The 21,577-nt window shown below is 38.8% G+C and overlaps 1 protein-coding gene across 1 annotated transcript; it reads left to right on the top strand.

Moving 5' to 3' along the window:
- Nucleotides 1-15,388: 15,388 nt before the first annotated feature.
- Nucleotides 15,389-18,464, top strand: LOC132644000 (putative clathrin assembly protein At1g03050). Its single transcript, XM_060360535.1, has 2 exons — nucleotides 15,389-16,627; nucleotides 16,972-18,464. The coding sequence occupies exons 1-2, from the start codon at nucleotides 15,988-15,990 to the stop codon at nucleotides 18,096-18,098; spliced, it is 1,767 nt and encodes a 588-aa protein (XP_060216518.1). The 5' UTR covers nucleotides 15,389-15,987; the 3' UTR covers nucleotides 18,099-18,464.
- Nucleotides 18,465-21,577: the final 3,113 nt, after the last annotated feature.

Raw genomic sequence — 21,577 nt, forward strand, 5'->3', positions numbered from 1 at the left:
CGAATTCCGCTATATCTTTATTCATCCCATTCCACCAATATATAGACTTAAGATCGTGATACATCTTCGTCGCTCCGGGGTGAACAGAATAACGGGAACTATGAGCTTCTCTCAAATTCTGGTGGCGTAAACTTGCCACATCGGAGAGCTCCGTCTCCTGAAATGTCAAATGATGACTCCTTTTTCTGAGGGAGTGTATTTCTGTACTTCATTAGCATGGGATCCTCATATTGTCGCTCTTTCACTTCTGCCACTAGCGACGAGACTGCGGTATTCTGGATAGTAGCTCCGCTGCTACCTGAGTCCACTACTCGGACTCCTAGGCTAGCTAACTGGTGAAGCTCACAGGCCATCTCTTTCTTTTCTGGTCGTACATCACTTAGACTTACCATCGACCTACGGCTAAGAGCATCAGCCACCACATTTGCCTTTCCGGGGTGGTATAGGATCTCAACATCATAGTCTTTTAGCAACTCTAGCCATCGTCGTTGCCGCAAATTCAACTCTTTCTGCTTGAAGATGTATTGAAGACTCTTATGATCTGTGTAAATATCCACGTGGACACCATATAAGTAATGTCTCCATATCTTTAATGCATGGACCACCGCGGCCAATTCTATGTCATGGGTAGGATAATTCTGCTCATATTTCCGCAATTGCCTTGAAGCATACGCAATCACCTTGCCATGTTGCATCAACACACAGCCTAGCCCAACACCTGAAGTGTCGCAATACACAACTTATCCTTCCAATCCCTCTGGAAGTGTCAGAACTGGGGCAGAAGTCAACCGACCCTTTAACTCTTGGAAACTACGTTCACAAGCATCTGTCCATTGAAACTTGGCTGATTTCTATGTCAACTTTGTGAGTGGTGCAGAAATAGAGGAAAAACCTTCAACGAATCTCCTGTAATAACCTGCTAAGCCCAGAAAGCTACGAACCTCTGTAGCAGTTGTGGGTCTTGGCCAAGTCTTCACGGCCTCAATCTTTTGACTATCCACTCGAATACCATCGGCTGCCATAATATGCCCGAAAAATGCCACTGAGTTCAACCAGAACTCACATTTGGAAAACTTTGCAAACAATTCTCGAGTTCGAAGAACTCCAAGGACAATACGCAAATGATCCGCATGTTCTGCTTCGGATCTAGAATACACCAAAATATCATCAAAGAATATGATTACAAATAAGTCCAGAAAGGACTGGAACACATTATTCATCAAATCCATAAATACCGCTGGCGCATTAGTTAGCCCAAATGACATCACCCAGAATTCAAAATGACCATATCTCGTTCTGAAGGCTGTCTTAGGGATATCTTTCTCCCTAACCCTCACTTGATGATACTCGGACCTCAAATAAATCTTTGAAAACCATTTGGCGCCTTGTAATTAATCAAACAAGTCATCAATCCTTGGGAGAGGATATTTATTCTTAATCGTTACTTTATTCAATTGCCTATAATCAATGCACATTCTCAGGGAGCCATCTTTCTTTCGGACAAACAATACGGGCGCTCCCCATGGGGATGAACTAGTCCTAATGAAGCCTTTATCAAGCAAGTCCTTCAATTGCTCCTTCAACTCTTTCAATTCTGTGGGTGCCATTCTATATGGAGGAATAGATATAGGTGTGATGCCTGGCAACACATTAATGGTAAAATCAATCTCCCGTTCGAGAGGAAATCCTGGAAGCTCTTCCGGGAACACATCCGAAAATTCGTTCACTACGGGAACTGACTGAAGGGTCGGTGATTCAGCTTCTACATCTTTAACTTGCACTAGATGATAAATACATCCTTTCGTGATCATCTCCCTTGCCTTTAGATAGGAAATAAATCTACCTTTTGGTGATGCCGCATTCCCTTTCCATTCTAAGACTGGTTCTCCCGGAAACTGGAAACGAACCATCTTCATTCGGCAATCAACATTGGCATAACAAGAAGCTAACCAATCCATGCCCATAATAACATCAAAATCTACCATTTCTAGCTCAGGCAAATCAATCATGGTATGACGGTCACAAATCGTGACTATACAATCCCTATATACTCGGCTAGCTATTACCGATTCACCCACGGGTGTGGACACCTCAAAAGGTTTGATCGACTCCGGCTCAACTATAAATTGACCCGCAATATAAGGAGTAACATATGATAACGTGGATCCCGGATCAATCAAAGCATATACATCATGAGAGAATACCGATAATATACCTGTGACCACGTCCAGAGAAGACTCTAGATCTTGGCGTCCAGCCAAGGCATAAATACGGTGCTGAGGACCGCTAGTACTGGGAGCTCTACCTCTACCTCTACCATGGCCGACTGGCGCATGTGAACCTGGCCCCGTAGGGCGCACAGATATCGAAGATCCGGCTACCGACCCTGATGGTTGGGTCCTACCTCTACTATGTACTGAGGGGCAATCACACATAATATGGCCTGGTCGACCACATGAATAGCAAACATCTGAACCCAATCGGCATTGACCCCAATGCGACTTCCCACACTGCGAACATCGTGGTATAGGTGGCCTTGACTAGCATGAATCACCTCTAAACTGGGACCCCGAATAACTCTGACTCGGCCCGGGATGAGTAGATCTATCAAGGCTCTGGCCTGAAAACCGTGGAGGTGCACTGGTAATAGAATAGCCCGAATGTCTAGGGAACTGTTGCCTGTGTCTTCTTCGGGACTCACTCATTGGGCCTGAAGATCTGGCCCTCTTGTTATGTCCCCGATCTTGCTCACGTTCACCTCTTCGCTGCTGTAGGCTTTCTTTTAAGTTCTGAGCATGTGCCTGAATGCGTGCAATGTCCATACCGTCCTGAAGGGACGCAGTCAAACATTTATCCATCAGATGGGGCCCTAGGCCCTTTACAAATCGGTGTACCCTGTCGCCCATATCTGCTACCATGGCCGAAGCATACCTGGCCAAGGAGTTAAAACGGAGGCTATACTCTAGGGCACTCATACTGCCTTGCCTCAAATTTAAGAATTTATCGGCCCTAGCTCGCCGAACTTCTGGGGGCATATAATGACGGAGAAAAGCATCAACAAACTCTTGCCATACCGGGGGAGGTACATTTGCTCCCCGTGAAGCCATCCATACCATATACCACTGAATCGAGACATCTCTCAACCTATATGACGCTAACTCCACTGACTCGGTGTCCGAAGCATGTATCAATCAGAGCGTCCTTAGCATACTATCAATAAAGTCCTGGGGATCCTCTTCCGGTTTTGACCTAAATAATTCCGGAGGGTTCAAAGTAATGAAATCACAGGCCCTTGCACTAACAGCCCTATCACCATACCCTGAACTGTGCCTCTGAGCCTGGGCCGCAACCAATTGAGTCAATAACGTAATGGCCTCTTTTACATCTTGGCCCGAAGCATTTGGTGGAGGAGCTGGGGGTGCTGGAGCTGGGGATGAGGCTCCCTCACGCTCCACAGAGACGGGCACTGTCTGGGAGGACTGAGATTGAGCCGCACCCTGGGACTCACTTTCCTCTACTACCGGTGGCGGTGCTTTCTTAGCCTGCTTCTCTACCACCGTCTTGCCCTTTTGGGCTGCCATAGTCTTTCCCTTTTTAGGCATCTCTGAAATACACAACACACGATTTAGGAGCAAGAAAATCCTACATCATAGCTCTATCGCACGATTCTTATGAAGAAAGAAGGTCATTTATTCTTAAAATGCCCGCAACTTCTTGTTTATAAGTGTGGCGCGCAACACACCCATAACCAAGACTCTACTAGACACGGCTCGTAGACACACCCTAGGACTGAACTGCTCTGATACCAGTTTTGTCACGACCCGACTCGGAGCCGCGACGAGCACCCGGTGCTAGCCCACCCGGGCACTCTCTTAGCTTACTCTTATGCTTATATCTAGGTGAGCCACATAATTATACATGCATTTCCATTTATTCGTCAACTAGTCCCATTTGGACAACAACACATTTATATCATCATAAGCATCGATGCCACATCAATGTACATGGGCCAACGTGGCCGATAAAATGATATACAAAACATAGGCCGACAAGGCCAAACAAATCTACCCACACACACACATGTCTACGAGCCTCTAAGAGTATAACATATCACATTAGCGGGACAGGACCCCGCTATGCCCATAATTATATACACAAAAGAATGAGTACCCAAAAGATATGGCTCTGAAGGAAATGGAGCTCTCTATGTAATCTTCGAATAGGCAGCTATGGATCAAGTCTGTCTCCCTGTGCACCTGCGGGCATGACGCAGCGTCCACAAACAAAAGGACGTCAGTATGAAGAATGTACTGAGTATGTAAAGCATGAGAAACATCAATAAATAAGCATCATGAACAACATATGAAATAGCATAGGAGGGGGGAGACAATAATATCATCGTCATAGCACTTACCTGCCTTTCGTAGGACTTTCCATTTTTCATACGTATTTGTACACCTACGTCATCATCCGTATTCCATAATAGTACTCGTACCATACTTATGCTCATATTCGTATACATGTCCTTATTCGTATTCTTATACATAGTCTTATCACATTCATATTCATATTATATACATAGTCATTTCATATACATAGCATTTACATAGCATACCCGACCTCATAGGATCGGTGTTTCATACATACTTGGCCAACCAAGGCTCAAGGTTGCTCATACCTGGCCCTACCAAGGCTTCAGGGTTATCCGTACCATCTGCAGAGGTGTGCACGCGTTTCGTAATCTTATACATACTTTATACATATTCATATACATATATCCTACCCGGCGTTATAAGCTCGGGGTGTCATTATAGCCCTTCATAGGCACATGTAAGTATAATAGCCCGTAGGCACCTTTAGCATCATTATTATTACCATCGTCATCACTATCATCATCATTTTCACTACATCTATATCTTATGCTTACTCGTCATATGGGGTGCGTAGTACAATCGTAGCACATATCGAGGATCGTGAGCTTATGAGCTCGGAGTGTCAATCGTTTGAATACAACATACTCATATTGAGGATTTAAGAGTTTGGCCAAGGAACCATGCTTTATGAAACAAGGGTTAGCCTTACATACCTTTTCGTCGGACAATTCTACATTTGCACGCTTTCTCCCAATGCTAGCGTCTATACCTTCATTAATATCATAACAATGGACATTAGTCATTCACATTATCCACATTATCTAGATTCCTTAATTTGCCTCTAATTCACCCATATTCATGGTCATAACATCCAACTTCGTCCATTCGTCTAAAGTTTCTAGTTCATGATCTTAGTGCCATTTATAATACATTCACATCACAACACAACAACATTCATGATTCAATTCAAACTATTCCTCAAAATGTCACTATTCATCATTCATGACCTACTTGACCATATTTTCTACAATCCATGTATTTCAACTCGTCAATACCTTAAACATCATGTAAAAATCATGAATCTTACCTTAGAAGTTGTAGGAACAAGCTTTGGTTAATAATACTCCACTTTGAGCAAACCCTAGTTTTTCTCCATTTGGATTTCTTGACCTAGATGATGTTTGATGATGTTCTTACTCTTGATTCACCTTGTTTTATGTTGTTGATCCTCAAATATCCTTGAAAACTTGTATAATAAATGTACAGAGAGGTTTTAGAGAGAAGTGGGGTAATGTTGTAATGAAATAAAACAAGTGTTGGTCCCTTTATTTAATGACTTGCAAAATTTGTGCTGAGGTGAACAGTGGTCGTCCATCATGGTTTACGGCCCGTATTGCAGTTTACGGACCGTCCCTCGCGATCGTCTTTAACCATTTCCAGAACCAGAAGCTTTGGCTGCTTGCATGGTGATTTACGACCATGGTTTACGGGCCGTAAATCACTTTACGGTCCGTCCTCCAGGTCGTATTTTACCATTTCTCGGCTGGCAGAAAGTTGAAGCCTTGCATGGTAGTTTACGACCTGCTAGTTTACGGAACGTATACCAATTTACGGTCCGTCCTAGTACTTTACGACCACTGGGCAGTTGCAATTCTGCAACTTCCCATATTTCTTAGACTTCTCATTTTAATCACCCACGTCCATGCACATGCATTGCTTACCTTATATCTCACCTTAATTTAGCCAACTTTCTCATCTCACATCGGATACCTTCGAAATCTTGCCTAAGGTCATCAAACGTCGTTTCTTGCTCATGGACATCATGCACTCATACTTATCACTAGTTCGTTCACTTACGTACCAATGGAAAATTTTTCCGAGGTGTAACACTTCTGATGTTCCACTTTTACTTGTTGGCAATTAGGGCACTGTGCTACAAATTAAGCTATGTTTCTCTTCATGCTCTCCCACCAATACTTCATCTTGAGATCACAATACATTTTAGTTGCACCAGGGTGAATAGAATACCGGGAAAAATGTGCTTCTTCTAGAATTCGTCGACGCAATTCTGCTACATTCGGCACACATAGCCTGCCTCGGTAGCTAAGAATTCCATCCATAGGAACTTCAAATGAAGTCTTTTCTTTTCCATGATATGTGTCTTTGTAATGACACAATTTAGGATCTTCATACTACCGTTCTTTCACTTCCATATCCAAGGATGAAATTGTGGGATCATTGATACTAATCCCCACATTACCCGAATCGATTACGCGCACTCCAAGATTTGCTAGTTGGCGGAGCTCATGAACCATTTATTTATTTTTCGGAGGGACTTCACATAAACTGCCCATTGATCGGTGGCTAAGCGCATCGGCTACTACATTCGCTTTTCCGGGGTGGTACAAAATGTTCACATCATAATCTTTTAACAATTCTAACCACCGCCTCTGTCGCAGGTTCAACTCCTTTTACTTGAAAATGTACTGAAGACTTTTGTGATCTGTATAAATATCAACATGGACACCATAAAAATAATGCCTCCATATTTTTAAGGCGTGAATAATCGCAACAAATTCGAGATCATGAGTTGGATAATTCTTTTCATGTTTCCGTAATTGTCTCGAAGCATATGCAATAACCTTTCCATGCTGCATCAATACACATCCTAATTCGACACCGGAAGCATCACAATATACCACGTAGCCATCTGACCCTTCTTGAAGTGTTAAGATCGGAGCTGAGGTCAACCTGTCTTTCAACTCTTGGAAGCTGCGCTCACAAGCATCATTCCACTGAAATTTGGCTTACTTCTGGGTTAGATTCGTCAGTGGGGCTGAAATAGATGAAAAGCCCTCTACGAATATTCTATAATAACCTGCCAACCCCAGAAAGCTACAAACTTCTGTAGGCGTCGTAGGTCTCGGCCAAGTCTTCACAGCTTTAATTTTCTGAGTGTCGACTCGAATGCCATCATCTGAGATAACATGGCCCAAAAATGTCACAGAATTTAGCCAGAACTCGCACTTTGAAAATTTTGCATACAATTCTCGGGCTCGAAGAATGCCAAGAACAATTCGCAAGTGATCTGTATGTTCTGATTCCGTGCGAGAATACACGAGAATATCATCAATAAATACTATCACAAATAAATCCAAAAGAGGCCTGAATACGTTGTTCATCAAATTCACAAACACGGCCGGAGCATTAGGCAACCCAAACGACATCACTCAGAATTCACAGTGACCATATCTCGTTCTGAAGGCCGTCTTGGGAATATCCGCTACTCTAACTCTCACTTGATGATAACCCGATCTCAAATCTATTTTTGAAAACCATTTGCCACCCTGTAGCTGATCAAATAAATCATCAATCCTCGGAAGAGGATATCTGTTCTTTATCGTCACCTTGTTCAACTGCCTATAGTCGATACACATTCGTAGAGATCCGTCTTTCTTCCTTACAAACAAGACTAGTGCTCCCCACGGTGATGAACTGGGTCTAATAAACCCCTTTTCAAGCAAGTCTTTCAACTGCTCCTTTATCTCTTTTAATTCTGCCGGAGCCATTCGATAAGGAGGAATAGAAATAGGCTTGGTGTCCGGCAACACATCAATGGCGAAGTCAATCTCTCTTTCTGGAGGAAGACCTGGAAGTTCATCTGGGAATACATTCGGAAATTCATTCACTACCGGAACTGATTGGAAAGTTGGTGGCTTTGACTCGGTGTCATGAACCCGAACTAAATGATAAATATAACCCTTGGCTATCATCTTCCTTGCCTTAAGGTAGGAAATAAACCTACCCTTTGGAGATGCTGCATTACCCTTCCATTCAAGCACGGGCTCTCCCGGAAATTGAAATCGAACCACTTTCAATCGGCAATCAACATTAGCATAGCACGAGGCTAACCAATACATACCCAAAATTACATCGAAATCTAACATCTCCAACTCAATCAAATGAGCTGTGGTCTGGCGATCACATATCACAACTACACAATTTTTATACACTTGTCTTGCTATCACGGGATCATGAACCGGAGTAGATACCTCGAAAGGTTTGATTGGCTCAGGTTTCACCCCAATACAACCAGCAACATATGGAGTAATATAAGAGAAGGTAGAACTCGGATCTATCAATGCATACACATGACGGGAAAATATAGACAATGTACCTATAACCACATCTGGGGAGGACTCAAGATCCTGCCGTCTGGCTAAAGCATATACACGGGGCTGAGTGGCACCAGAAGTAGATGCTGCCCCTCTACCTCTACCTCAGTTGGGTGACGTATGGGGAATTTATCCTGCCGGGCGTGTTGAGGAAGAACCAGCTGCTGAACCTATGGGCTGAACCCCAACTCTACCACTCATCGATGGGCAATCTCTCATCATGTGCCCAACTTGGCCGCAAGTATAGCAAGCTAGGGGCTGCGATGGGTACCCGGGGCTAACCACCGAGCACCAGTCGTCCTACTACTCACCTTACTCATTTACTGCACTTTTATCAATTTATATTCAAATCGTAGGAAAAGTCTTCTTTAATTCAAGAACATAAAAATACTTTTATATGCATAAGCCTCTCGGCTATCAAAATAATATATACATACATAGAAATAAATCGTGAAAACATCTAACCCACACTGCACATCTACGAGCCTCTCCTGGAGTGCTACACATAAGAACGGGACAAGACCTCGTCATGCCCAAAAATACATATACATGAATATACACTAAAGGATAATCATAAGCACCTCCGAACAAAGGAGTGCTTTCAATCAGCTAACAGCTACTGCTGGTCTGGATCGAGTTCTCCTCACAGCGTCCAAAGAAAGCGGACGTTAGTACGAATATTGTACTGAGTATGAGAGGCATAAACAAGGAAATAAGGAAATGATATACAAGAAGTATCAATATGGAATAACTATATCTGACTATCAAGTGTAAAAGAAATAATGCATGCTGGCTTACTCATAGTCATCATCAGGGTATGTGTGCATAAATATATAAGCTGCCCGCCCATATAAGTACTGTGTAATAATGTATAAGCTTCCCATCCATATCGAATCGGTGTGATAATCATAACATTAGCATGCGTCCAGGCCTTCCGCGTCCGGGGTATCATCTCATGCCTCCCACTATTGGTGTCTGCCCATGCCATTTGGCCATAGTGTATCGTATAGCTGCCCGCCTTAGCGGTGACTGCTCGGCCAACTAGGCGCGGTGTTACATCATCATCATACATGCTCATCATAATATGCTTATCGTAATATACTTATCATAATACATGCATAAGGCTTATGAACAACTTTACTTTATCGGGGTGACGTAAGGTTGTAATCCCCCGATTTCATTATGGAGCAATTATTGACATTCTGCCTCACCTTGAAGGAACTAACATATAAGGTGAGTTTGAGCAATAAATAACATCATGCCATTTTAGGATCATCATATCATATCTCTTATCTTATATTACCATTCATAGATATAGGCGTTTAGCTTTTCGGAATATAGGAACTCATTAAGAGGAAGAAAAATCATGCTAGAAGATTCATGCCATTAGAAGGAAAGGGCTAGCCTCACATACCTTTGACGTTTAACTAAGCTATCGTTCGCTTGTTCTCCTTCGATATCATGTTTCTACCTTCAAAAGAAAATTTGCATTTACGTTAGTTAATCGACTATAAGAACGCGCTACTCTTTCTAGGGAAGATTGGGCGACACTTCCTTTGGTTATACTACTTTTCCCACATCCTATATCAACTCCCACACGCTCACAACAACATTCACAATATCGCAATCAACAATCATTATTTATATACACTGACCACAATCCACCATTTTTCTTCAATTTCTCTACATTTATGGTTAGAGCTTACTATCGCGTCTCCTCATATCTAATACTCATTTCATGGCCTAAATGTCATTTATAACATATTCATAATCACAACACTCTATCATTTATAATCCAACGCAACTACTATCTAACCATGACATTATTCACTCACAAATGACCATTTCCTATGTCTTTTTACAATTCAAGTATCTTAACCTTCCAATACCTTAAACAACATGTTTTAGTCATGAAACTTACCTTATATGATGGTTGAACAAGCCTTGAATAGAATTACTCCTTTAGCACCAAAACCATACTCCACTTCTTTTTGGTTTTCTTGAGAAAGATGAACTTTAGTGTGATTCTTACACTTGATTTCGTGGGTTTCATGTAGTTTATCACTAATTTCCTTTGAATTCTTGTAGTTGAAGAGTAGAGAGTATTCTAGGGGTTTCTAGAGAGAAATATTGTTGAGTTGAAATGAATTGAATGAGGTTAGGTGTTACATCTCGTGTTTTCATACGTTGGAAAGCATGCGAGTTAAATGACATTAGCAATGGAAACGAGGTTATTCCCCAAGCTTATAGGTGGTTAGAGTGATGGTACAGACAGGTTGTAAATATTAGAAGATAACAAATTGAAGAAAATTAAATTTCGTCGAGGTTCAAAATTTATTTGAATAAAATACGGTCCAAGCTATAATATCCCGCATTTTTTTTTTGAACAAAAAAAAATATATATATATATTTAAATCGTCCAGCATGAGCAAATTTACCCGAGCCCGGAGAATTCGATCATATCCAAGGATGAAAATGAAGTGCTCGGTGTGTACAAGGATGAAGTCCCAAAATTATTTAGGACGAAAAAGTGTGTGACGATGATTGAAAATAACATTTTATGTGTGGCAAACGATGCTATGGACTATGTTATACTACATGATTATAATAATGAGTATATGACGTGTATTAAAAATAATTACTATTTAAGTGAATTGAGATCACGAAATTAATTATGTGGATGATTATTTAATATTGGGATAAAGTGGGAGAGTAAGGAATTAATTATGGTATTAATTAAAATAATGAGACAAGTGATTGGTGGACATGATCAACGTGACCTTGTTAATAAAGCAGCAAGTGATTTGACATTCATATAAATAAGGCCAATCTTAGTCATCACCTTGGAGGCAGCAAATGAATATGAAAATATATATTACATTGCATGCCCATCTTAGTCATCACCTTGGAGACAACAAATGAATAAGAAAATATATATTACATTGCATGAGGCAGCATAATGCATAAGTGTAGGTGGACAGCATGTCCACGTGACCAAGGAGTAATTGTTGCCATTACACGGATAGGACTTCTTTTTCTTGGTGTCATATTTTGGATAGGAATATATTATAATATGTATTGTATTGTGGGGACCCATAATAAATGGTGTTAATCTAATATGAGCAGTTAAAGTGGCAAAGCCCACAAATTATACCATGATCCGGTTATTGCCCCATTTGCTATAGATATAACAAAAGTCTTATTAGACCAAAAAAAAAAAAAAACCAAAGTACAACAACATTACCTTGGTGCTGTTCTACTGCCAGAACTCAACATCACTCTATTTCACGTTTGTTCACTTTTAAGGAGAGGATTCTCCTATTGTTTTACTTATATGCTACAACAATTTCGCACCTTGGGTAGCTACTAGCACACTCAAACGTAGAAGAGGCAACATCAGTAAGTCACGATTGTTAGATAGTGATTTATTTCTCAAAGGCAAATTTATGCATCAACAAGTTTGTTCACACCAACAAAATTATATTTCTGGCAACATTGTTATGCTTGAAGAAGAAATTGCGAAATTAGAGCAATTAAGAGTAGAAATTCTTTCGAGAAAATTAAGGTACGATTTTCTTGTTTTATGGTGTAATCGTGTTAATAGTGTTGTAATGGAGTTATTAAAATTGGATTGGACAAAATTGGAAGTAAGAAAATGCAAAAAAAATTGATGTTATACGAAATCGCGGGTTGAAATGGATTTAGAGAAGTTGTTGAGTTGTTAGAATTGTTGTGGGTTGTTTTTCTTGTTGTAAATATATGATATAAAGTCGAGATTTGTGGTAAAGGATGTCCTTATAATATTGAGAATATTTTTAAGGGTAAGAAGAAAACATACGAAAAGGTGTCATGGAGTATACAAATTGTAATTCGAGCTTGTCGCTCGTTATAGAGTATCACGAAAATGTTATGGACATGCATGTTGTGTTTTTTGGATTTACTTGTTGTTGGTATTGTTGTGGTAATAGGAGAGCAATTGAAAATTTTGGATAGGTGAAAATATAGGGGAACTGCTGCCGGATTTTCGCTAAATTTTAGATAATAGAAAATCTTAAACAAGAATATGTATAAGCTGAAATATAGGTTCGATAAGAAATAGGCTATGGATTTGTAAACCAGATAATATAGTTACTAACAATAACATTACTCTTATATAAATAGGCTAAAAGAGCGACAAGACGAATGAGTTACGAATAGCCGCTAACAGGTATGTAAAGCCTATTCCTTCTTTCTTTTGGCATGTCCTAGACGTAAGTATGAAACGATATGAACCTTGGGGTAAATTCTACTCTCTAGTTCCATGCATGACTTATGATTCTATATTTCCTTAATGCTATTGTCACAAGCCTACTATATGATTGACTAATGAATGATGTATAGAAGTTCCTACTCTTAAAGAAATTTCCGAGGTGTAACAATGATGATGTAAATGTATTGTTGCCCAACGAGATTTGCACTATTGATGCATATAAATTATGAGTAAGCCATGTGGCTCACCTAGATGTGAAAATATGAGAGTACGATAAGAGGCACCTGGGTGGGTTAGCACCGGGTACCCGTCATGGCCCTCCGGTTGGGTCGTGACACAAAACCTATGCCCATATTTACTGCAGTCCCATCTATAATATTGTGGCCGATCTAGAAATGGAGGAATACAGTTTTTCATGGTGGAACAATTCCCCTTAACAAAGTTATTTATGATATCAACATGAATATTTATTTGTCATGTAGGGTCAGATTTCCGTCGCAAAACAATATCCCAAAGTGTTTGCCTTAAATCATTCAGCTATTTGAAGGTTATAGTCCTAGAATTATTTGTAGGACAGTGAAATGGAAATTCGCTCTAGAGGGTTTATATTTATGTAACTCTAATGGTGCCTCTAGAAGGAATCCAGAACGAAGTTCAGTGGTATTTCGTGTTAGGAATGATTAGGTGATCTGGTACATAATACCTGATGGTACTAACCTAGTTGCTGAGGCTGCTGCAATCCAGATGAGATTGGAGTTCTGTATTAATCATCATATGATACCACAGATGATGGAAATAGATTCTATAACAATGAATATGATTTTAATTGGAGAATGGGAGGTTCCTTAGAGTATATAAATGTTGGTGAAGACATTAACTTGATCCACATCACCTAGTGAGAGCTCTGTAGGTGAGTGAGATGCTATGATGTCAAGGCCTAAGGATCTGCAGTACATAGCCTCTTGTAGTTCTGTTATTTCGTTCTTTCCTGTATTATGCCAACCAGTAGTTTATCTGGTTGTGCTTTGCTTATTTTCTGTAAGTCTCTTTTGGTTTTAATAAATAACATCATGTTTAGTGGGTTTTGTTTTTAAAAAAAAAGTTGCTCCAAAATGCTCTCTATTGAACTGCCTTAGTCTCAATATCAATTCTTGATATTATGGAGTTTTGATGATAGACATTGTATAAGTGGCAATCTATGTTAAGGAAAAGTGGAAAAAATGTACAAAAACCAGGTCCTTAACAGAACTCTAAAAGGAATTGGTGAAGCAGGCAACATAGATGCATGATTGCTGAGAGAACCAGGTCCTTTGGACAAGAGCTGGAGACTATTTGGAAGAAGCTGTTCCATACGCATAAAAGGAAACCTTGGAGAATTAGGAGTAAGGCATAATCAAATTCTACAAGGACCTGGAGTTCAAGACATAAAAACATTACCATATAAACAAAAAGATGTAAAATCTTAAGTTAGTGTAAGATTATTTTGAGATTAAATATGGATAGTCACTATAAGATAAGAGGATTAGCTCACATTATTCTTTAATTTTTATTTTATCATGTTTTAAAAATATGTATTTTATTTTTAAGAACTTATAACTAAATGATTTGGGTTACACGTGCAACATGATGAGAAACTAGTGTGCCTCCAAACATTAACAGGAGATATAATTATGTTTAGTTAAACATGATAGTTTTGAATGAAAATGCACCTATGATGTTATTTAGAAATTTGGAGCTTCAACTGACTTATGCAACAATGCAAAGATGATCTACAAAGAATTTGACAACTATGTTATACATGTAGAAATTACAATGAATAGATCTTCTACCAAATTTGTATTTATCTGGTATGTTTATCTTTGCAATGACAACAAACAAGTCAAACAATCCCTAATATTAAATTGTGTCTGTCATAATATGTTTTCTCCACACAGCGAAATTTATGTTGCACTTTCAAGAGAGATATCAATGCCGACAAAAAGAATCTTGGTCCTGATAGAGCAACCTAAATGGATGAAAGGGAACATACATTAGGAAAGTCGTCTACAAGTAAATATTAGCATAAATACGCTTCATTAATTACATGTTTGTGCTTCATAAAGTAAAGTTCTAAAACCAATATAAGTAAAAAAAACATGTGTATCTAATTAAATTTAATTGTTCATCTTTGTGAGTTCAGACATATTCAATCATTTTAACCTTGACAAACAAGTCACTATAAAATGATCCACATTGATCATTCACATAAAATTGTACTTTTTTTTTTCATGTATAATTATTTACTAATTTTTTTTTTCTTTTTTTTACTAATGTTGATATTACTTTACAAACTAGTGTAACTTAACTCAATATTCACATGTAATACGCGTGTTAGGAAGCTAGTTATTAAATAATTAACTCCGTCTTGTGCTTGTTAAATTGCTGAAATATTAATTCAACAGAGTAAAAATTCTAAAAACAAATAATAAATTCCTCCACAAGAATAAGTCAAATAGAATAAAAGGAACTCTCATCTTTTTCCACGTAAAAATTCAATGATTATAAAAAGCTTATCTAAACCGCAACTTTGTTTTGAAAAACATTCCATTAGCTATCCGTATTATTGTGCTAAAATGGAGGATGTTTGTATGGTCGTTCAAACAAATCAAGAAGAAGAACACATAAGGGAGAAAATTGATAGTTTAACTGGAAGAGAAGAAGAGGAAAGAAGGAGTTGTACATACATCATCCTCTTTGTCTTCTTCTCGATTTCCGTTCCTTTAAATTTATCCTTCCATTTTTTAAACAGAATTATCCTAACAGACCCATCATTTTTGTGATCGTTTACTCTTAAATTTTCAACAATATCAGTTGTGAGAAAAGTATAATGATAGAAATAAATGTACAGAGGCAGATCAAAGGTGAGGTCAACTATTCAAGTGAACCCATTGCTTTTCGCAATGCAAAAGATATATAGATTATACCCATTGTAAACTCACCGAATCCAATTTGAATCCACCTCTAAAATGTATGTTTTATGTGTCGCACATTCTTTACTCTCAAGATTTTGATGTAAACTTCACGAATGCATGTTTAATATCATTACAAATTAATAGCAAGCGTTTTTTTCATTTTGGTTAAAACTGCCACCCATATGGACAACTGAAAAGGAGAGTATTTTGATTCGTATTACAAGTCTGAAAAAAAAATCATGGCACCAAGCAAACTTAGAAAAGCAATTGGGGTTGTCAAAGACCAGACAAGCATAAGCTTGGCCAAGGTAGGGGGAAGCAACTGCTTGTCCGACTTAGAAGTTGCCATTGTCAAGGCCACTAGACACCAAGAGTACCCGCCTGAGGAGAGGCACATTCGAGAGATTCTAAGCTTGACTGCTTATTCTCGAGCCAATATTAGTGCCTGCGTCGACAATATTTCAAGACGTCTTGGCAAGACCAAGAACTGGGTTGTGGCGCTCAAGTCACTAATGTTGATCCATAGGTTGCTCTCCGATGGTGATCCCTCTTATGAGCAAGAGATTTTCTTCGCCACGAGACAAGGAACCAGGCTTCTTAACATGTCTGAATTTCGAGATGCAAGATCTAATTCATGGGACTATTCTGCACTTGTCCGTACCTATTCTTTGTACCTTGACGAACAACTTGAGTATAGGATGCAGAGCCGTCGTGGAAAGCGCAGCGCCTATGCCTACGATGATGATTTAGATGATGTTGGTGCTGATGCCGTTGTGGTGAAACCCACTCCCTTGAGAGAAATGAAGAATGAGGACATTTTCTCAAGGATCAAATATCTGATACAACTACTTGAGCGATTCTTAGCTTGTAGACCCGCAGGTTTGCATTGTATTTTACTATTTTCATTATGTAGCTTTAATTTTCGTTTTGTCAAAAAAAATTAATCAGCTTTCAGTTTTACTATCGAGTTGAAACAAAGAAATAGTACATAACTAAAAATCATCGAATCATATAATGACATTAGACGAGCAAACATTAGTGTCAAGTGTGCAATACTGACTTGGGGAATTTGAAATTGAATTCGAAAATTTCATACCATATGTGACACCCATTATAGGGCTAGCACAAATTCATGCTTTGTTTTGGTTGTTTTCTACCTCATCTAACTAAAAGATATTTTTGGTACATGATTCAAATTTATGTTTATTGTGCTGTAAGAGCAGGTTTGGCAAGGACCAATAGAACTGTATTCATGGCTCTCTATCCACTTGTGAAGGAAAGTTTTGAGATATACTATGAAGTGATAGAAATAATAACTATCTTGATTGATAAGTTCCATGAACTATCAATTCCCGACAATGTGAAGGTTCACGAGATTTTCTGCCGTATTAACAAGCAATACGACGAGCTTGAACAATTCTATAATTGGTGTAAAACGGTTGGAATTGGACATTCTTCTAAATATCCAGACATTGAGAACATTCCACAGAAGAAACTTGACCTCATTGATGAATTTATACGGGAGAAGTCCATATCGGAAAAGAATGAGAAAGTAATGTGCTATGAACCAAAAGGTGAACTTGTTGAAAAAATTCAAGAACTAGAGCCAGAACCACATCAAGAACCAGAACAGGAGATGAATGAAATTAAGGCATTACCACCACCAGAGGGAATTCCTGAAGAAACAAAGAAAGAGAAACACGAAGAAGAAAAGAAAGAGGTCGCGAAAACCCAAGAAGTAGGTGACTTATTGAACTTGGGTGAAGATGGACCAACTACAGAAGAACATGGAGATCAATTGGCTATAGCACTCTTTGATAGTGATCCAGGAACTGATGCTCCTCCTACAACCACTTTACCATGGGAAGCATTCAAAGATTCAGGGGATTGGGAAACAACACTGGTTCAGCAGACGAGCCATTTGTCGAACCAGAAGGCTTCCCTTTCTGGAGGCTTCAACACATTAATGTTAGATGGAATGTATCAACACGGAGCAGTAGCTCAGGTGGTGGCTAGCTCAGGTGTTGTAGCTACTGGAAGTGCTAGCAGTGTTGCGCTTGGATCAGCTGGTCGGCCGGCAACTCTAGCCCTGCCTGCACCTCCATCGGCCGATGGCGGAGCTCACACTACAACTGGGACAAGCACTGATCCTTTTGAAGCATCACTGGTAATAGCTCCACCATCATATGTTCAGATGTCAGAAATGGAAAAGAAGCAGAGACTACTAGTAGAAGAGCAGGTAATGTGGCAACAATATCAAAGGGATGGAATGCAAGGACAAGTAGGATTATCAAGAGCACAACCAACCCCATATGCATACAACACGGGAGGTTACACAAAAACCTTCTAGAGGTTCCTTTAATTAGATACAGAAGGACGATCTATGGTCGTTCTCTTTGGTCTCCAAAATTCAGTAAGTAAACAAAATTGGTGAAATTGTAAGGAGAAAAGAGGCATTCGGGAAGAAGGAATGGCGAAAGTTATTCAAGCTCACATTTAACCAATGCCTTATTTTCCTGCTCCACAAGTTATAGAATTTAGCTATAACTTTTTCAAATGTAATATATGTCAGTTGCAGAACTACGTGTTAGAGAAGATTCATATCAGAATACATAATGTAATAAATTTCAATCTTCACTTGTGTCGTTTTCCTCATTTTCCTATATACAGTTAGCTCTGAAGAGACTAGTCAATAAGACATATATGGCATACAATGCGTTTTTTTACATCATATACTATGTTCTAAAAAGTTTTGGTTTCCTAACAATTAGAGTTATTTTATCCAATAACTATCAAGTATATGGTTAATTTCAAGTGGTTCATTCTTGAAATTCATTGATCATATTATTTTTTACATGTGCAAAGCAGACCTCTTTGAGATGACTGAACTGGAAATGATAGAAATAATGGATAAAATAACGTTGAATTAAGTACTAATCCAAAGATGGCGACATCGAAAAAAATTACACCCAAGCATAAGAAAATAAATGTTACACCTCGAAAATTTTCGCGTCGTTTGCGTCGTAAGTAAACTAACGTAAGCTCGGAAAGGTAATGGAACCCTTATAAGGTCAAGGAATACTCTTAATAAGTGTTAAGCAAGTGTCTAAAGGTTCTGGGATCGAGCAAATCGAAGAAAATAAGTTTTTCAAAAATTTGGGAAAAATTTGGAACATTTTAAAATGAAGTTCGTCGAGTGTAGTTTCCAACGTAGCAAACCGTTCGTCAATACGACATCGGAGTAGCGAGTTATGGGAATTTTAAAATGGACTGTCAGAAGCCTACGAACCTACGTGAAAATTCTAGAAAGTACTTACGAGGCCCACCAATTTTGGCCCATCAGCCCAACCTGATTTGGACTACTATATATACCCCCTTAAGTCACCTAAATCACTTAATTTTTCACCATATCTCATCTCCACACCTCTCTAGAACCTCCCACAACATTCATCCAAACACCCTAAACATATCCCAAATCCTTTAGAACATTCCCCCAACTTCTACAACATGCACATATATTCTTACAAGTCAATATGACAATTTTGGTAATTTGTATTTCATTTTTAACATAACCCCAAGTCTTAGTAAGCCCTAGAAACCTCTCCAAACATATTCCAACATATTTCCAAGCCTAACCCAAAGATCCAAGTGAAGATTAAAGTTGTTAAGGTTTCCAAGTGAGGTCTACACTTATCTCCTCTTCTTGAAGACGTTTGGGTGAGTATTTTTTATGGTGGAGTAACCATGGAATTGAAGTGTTTTTGAATTTTGAGTTAAGATTTCATCTAGTTTCATGTTTATGAGTTTGTTTGGTAATTATGTTAAGATTTGAGGAGAAGAAAATTGGAGGAAAAATTCAAATATACATTTGATGATATTTTGAGTTGTGAATTAACTTGAGTTATAATTATTAGTATGTTTTGAGCATAATCTTGTTATGAGGGATATAATGATGTTAAGGAATTGTTGTATACGAGTGTATAAGGGGTTGTATGAAGTTGATGTTATGGATTGATTATGAAAAGAAGTTTTGGGATTAAATTGAGTATAGTTTGAATGTAATCTTTTGATTATGGTATTGTAGATGTTTTATTGTGCTTTAGGAGTTGTTTTGAAGATTGGAGGGAGTAGAAGATATAGGGGAGATCCTGCCTGAATTTCTGCAGATTCTAAAAAGGGTTTAATTTGAAGGCTTAAGATAAGCATATGACGACAAGCCTAACAATAGTATGAATTTTTTTTGAATGTAGCTATACGAGCTTGGGAAGATAACCGTTAGGTAGTTAAAGAGACCGAAAAGGTATGTTATGGTTGTTCCTTCTTTTCTTGGCATGATTCCATTTATGGTAAGAATGTAATGAACCTTAGGACTAGAGATTTATCAAAGTAGAACTTGTCATATTATTGCATATTTTCCGAGTGTTATGTTGTTCTTTCCGAGGGGCCATATCCCCTCCCTATGTCCTTGAGTTTATAGAGAGACAAAAGAGACATGTTACAGTATCAGTGTTTTTCAGCATATGCATGATATACTCCATGATTTGCATATATATTTTTCTTTAGCCTGGCCACTTGGTCAGTGAGACGTTTTCTTTAGCCTGGCCACTTAGTCAGTGAGACAGATATGCCTGGCCTACAGGTAAGTGAGACAGATATGCCTGGCCTACAGGTCAGTGAGATAGATTGCCTAGCCTACGGGCCAGTGAGATAAATTGGCCGGCCTACGGGTCAGTGAGAAAGATTGTCTGGCCGATGGATTAGTGAGATTTTTAGCTATATTAATCCATTCGGGATGAATATGGGTGATAACTAGTCGTTTTGAAGTCAACCCAAATAGTGAAGTTCGTAAGAGTTCTCTAACTCATCTAAATTTCAGTAGGTCTAACTTCTAAACCAGTTTCGTGAAAATAGGTTGGGAATTTGGGAATACTTCCTGAATGAAAGTTGTAGATCTTTGAAATACCTTTCCAACAGTAGTGCTCCTAGCTCCAATGGAGATCTGTGCTAGGAGTTATGCCTATTTTACTAAGCATCATCTGTGCAGTGCGAAAATTAGACGTGCGGCGCCCTAGGACAAATTTTCAGGAAACTCAAAATTTTGATGCCGTTGAAATAGATACACTGTGTGCACTGCCCTGGGCGACGCACCAGGAAATTTTATGCCTGAAGCGATTTTTCCCGAAATTTATAAAAGCCTAACTTCGTTATATTCATTTCCACTTCGTTTTGGCCAACTTTTTGAGAGGAAACAACCCTAGGATTTCCCCAAAACGTATAAGGTAAGTTCTTGATCAATTCCCATTATTACTTCATCAATCCAGCATCAAATTAACACTAGTTCATCTTCCAAAAATCCTAGATTCTTGAAATCCAAGAAATAGAAGAAGAAAGGGACGTTTGAAGATGGTGAGATTCCTTCAATAAGGTATGATCCTTGAATTTATAATGTTATTTAAAGGGTTTATACTAGTGTAGGTTATCCTATGGGATTAGAATCCATGATTGATTCATGAAGTGTTCAAGAGCACGTTCTACACATGAAAACCCTAGTTTTTCTATAAAGAGGGTATATGAGTAGAACTAGATAAAATCTCTAATCTTTATCATCTAAAACCATTGTAGTGTGATTGTAGAACCTTGGAAATTATTTTTAAGTGGGATTTGAGGTATGTCTATACTTCAAAAATCTCCTTTTCAAGTATGTCTACTTTTGAAGTATGTTTATATTGTGAAAGCATGATTTGTATTTGAGAATCCTTCCTTGATTGTTAGTATAAGTTATAACTCTTGTTTGGTGGAAGTTCTTTTGGAATTAAAGATGATTTCTTT

This window comes from Lycium barbarum, chromosome 6, assembly GCF_019175385.1.
Source record: "Lycium barbarum isolate Lr01 chromosome 6, ASM1917538v2, whole genome shotgun sequence".
NCBI classification, from domain to species: Eukaryota; Viridiplantae; Streptophyta; class Magnoliopsida; order Solanales; family Solanaceae; genus Lycium; species Lycium barbarum.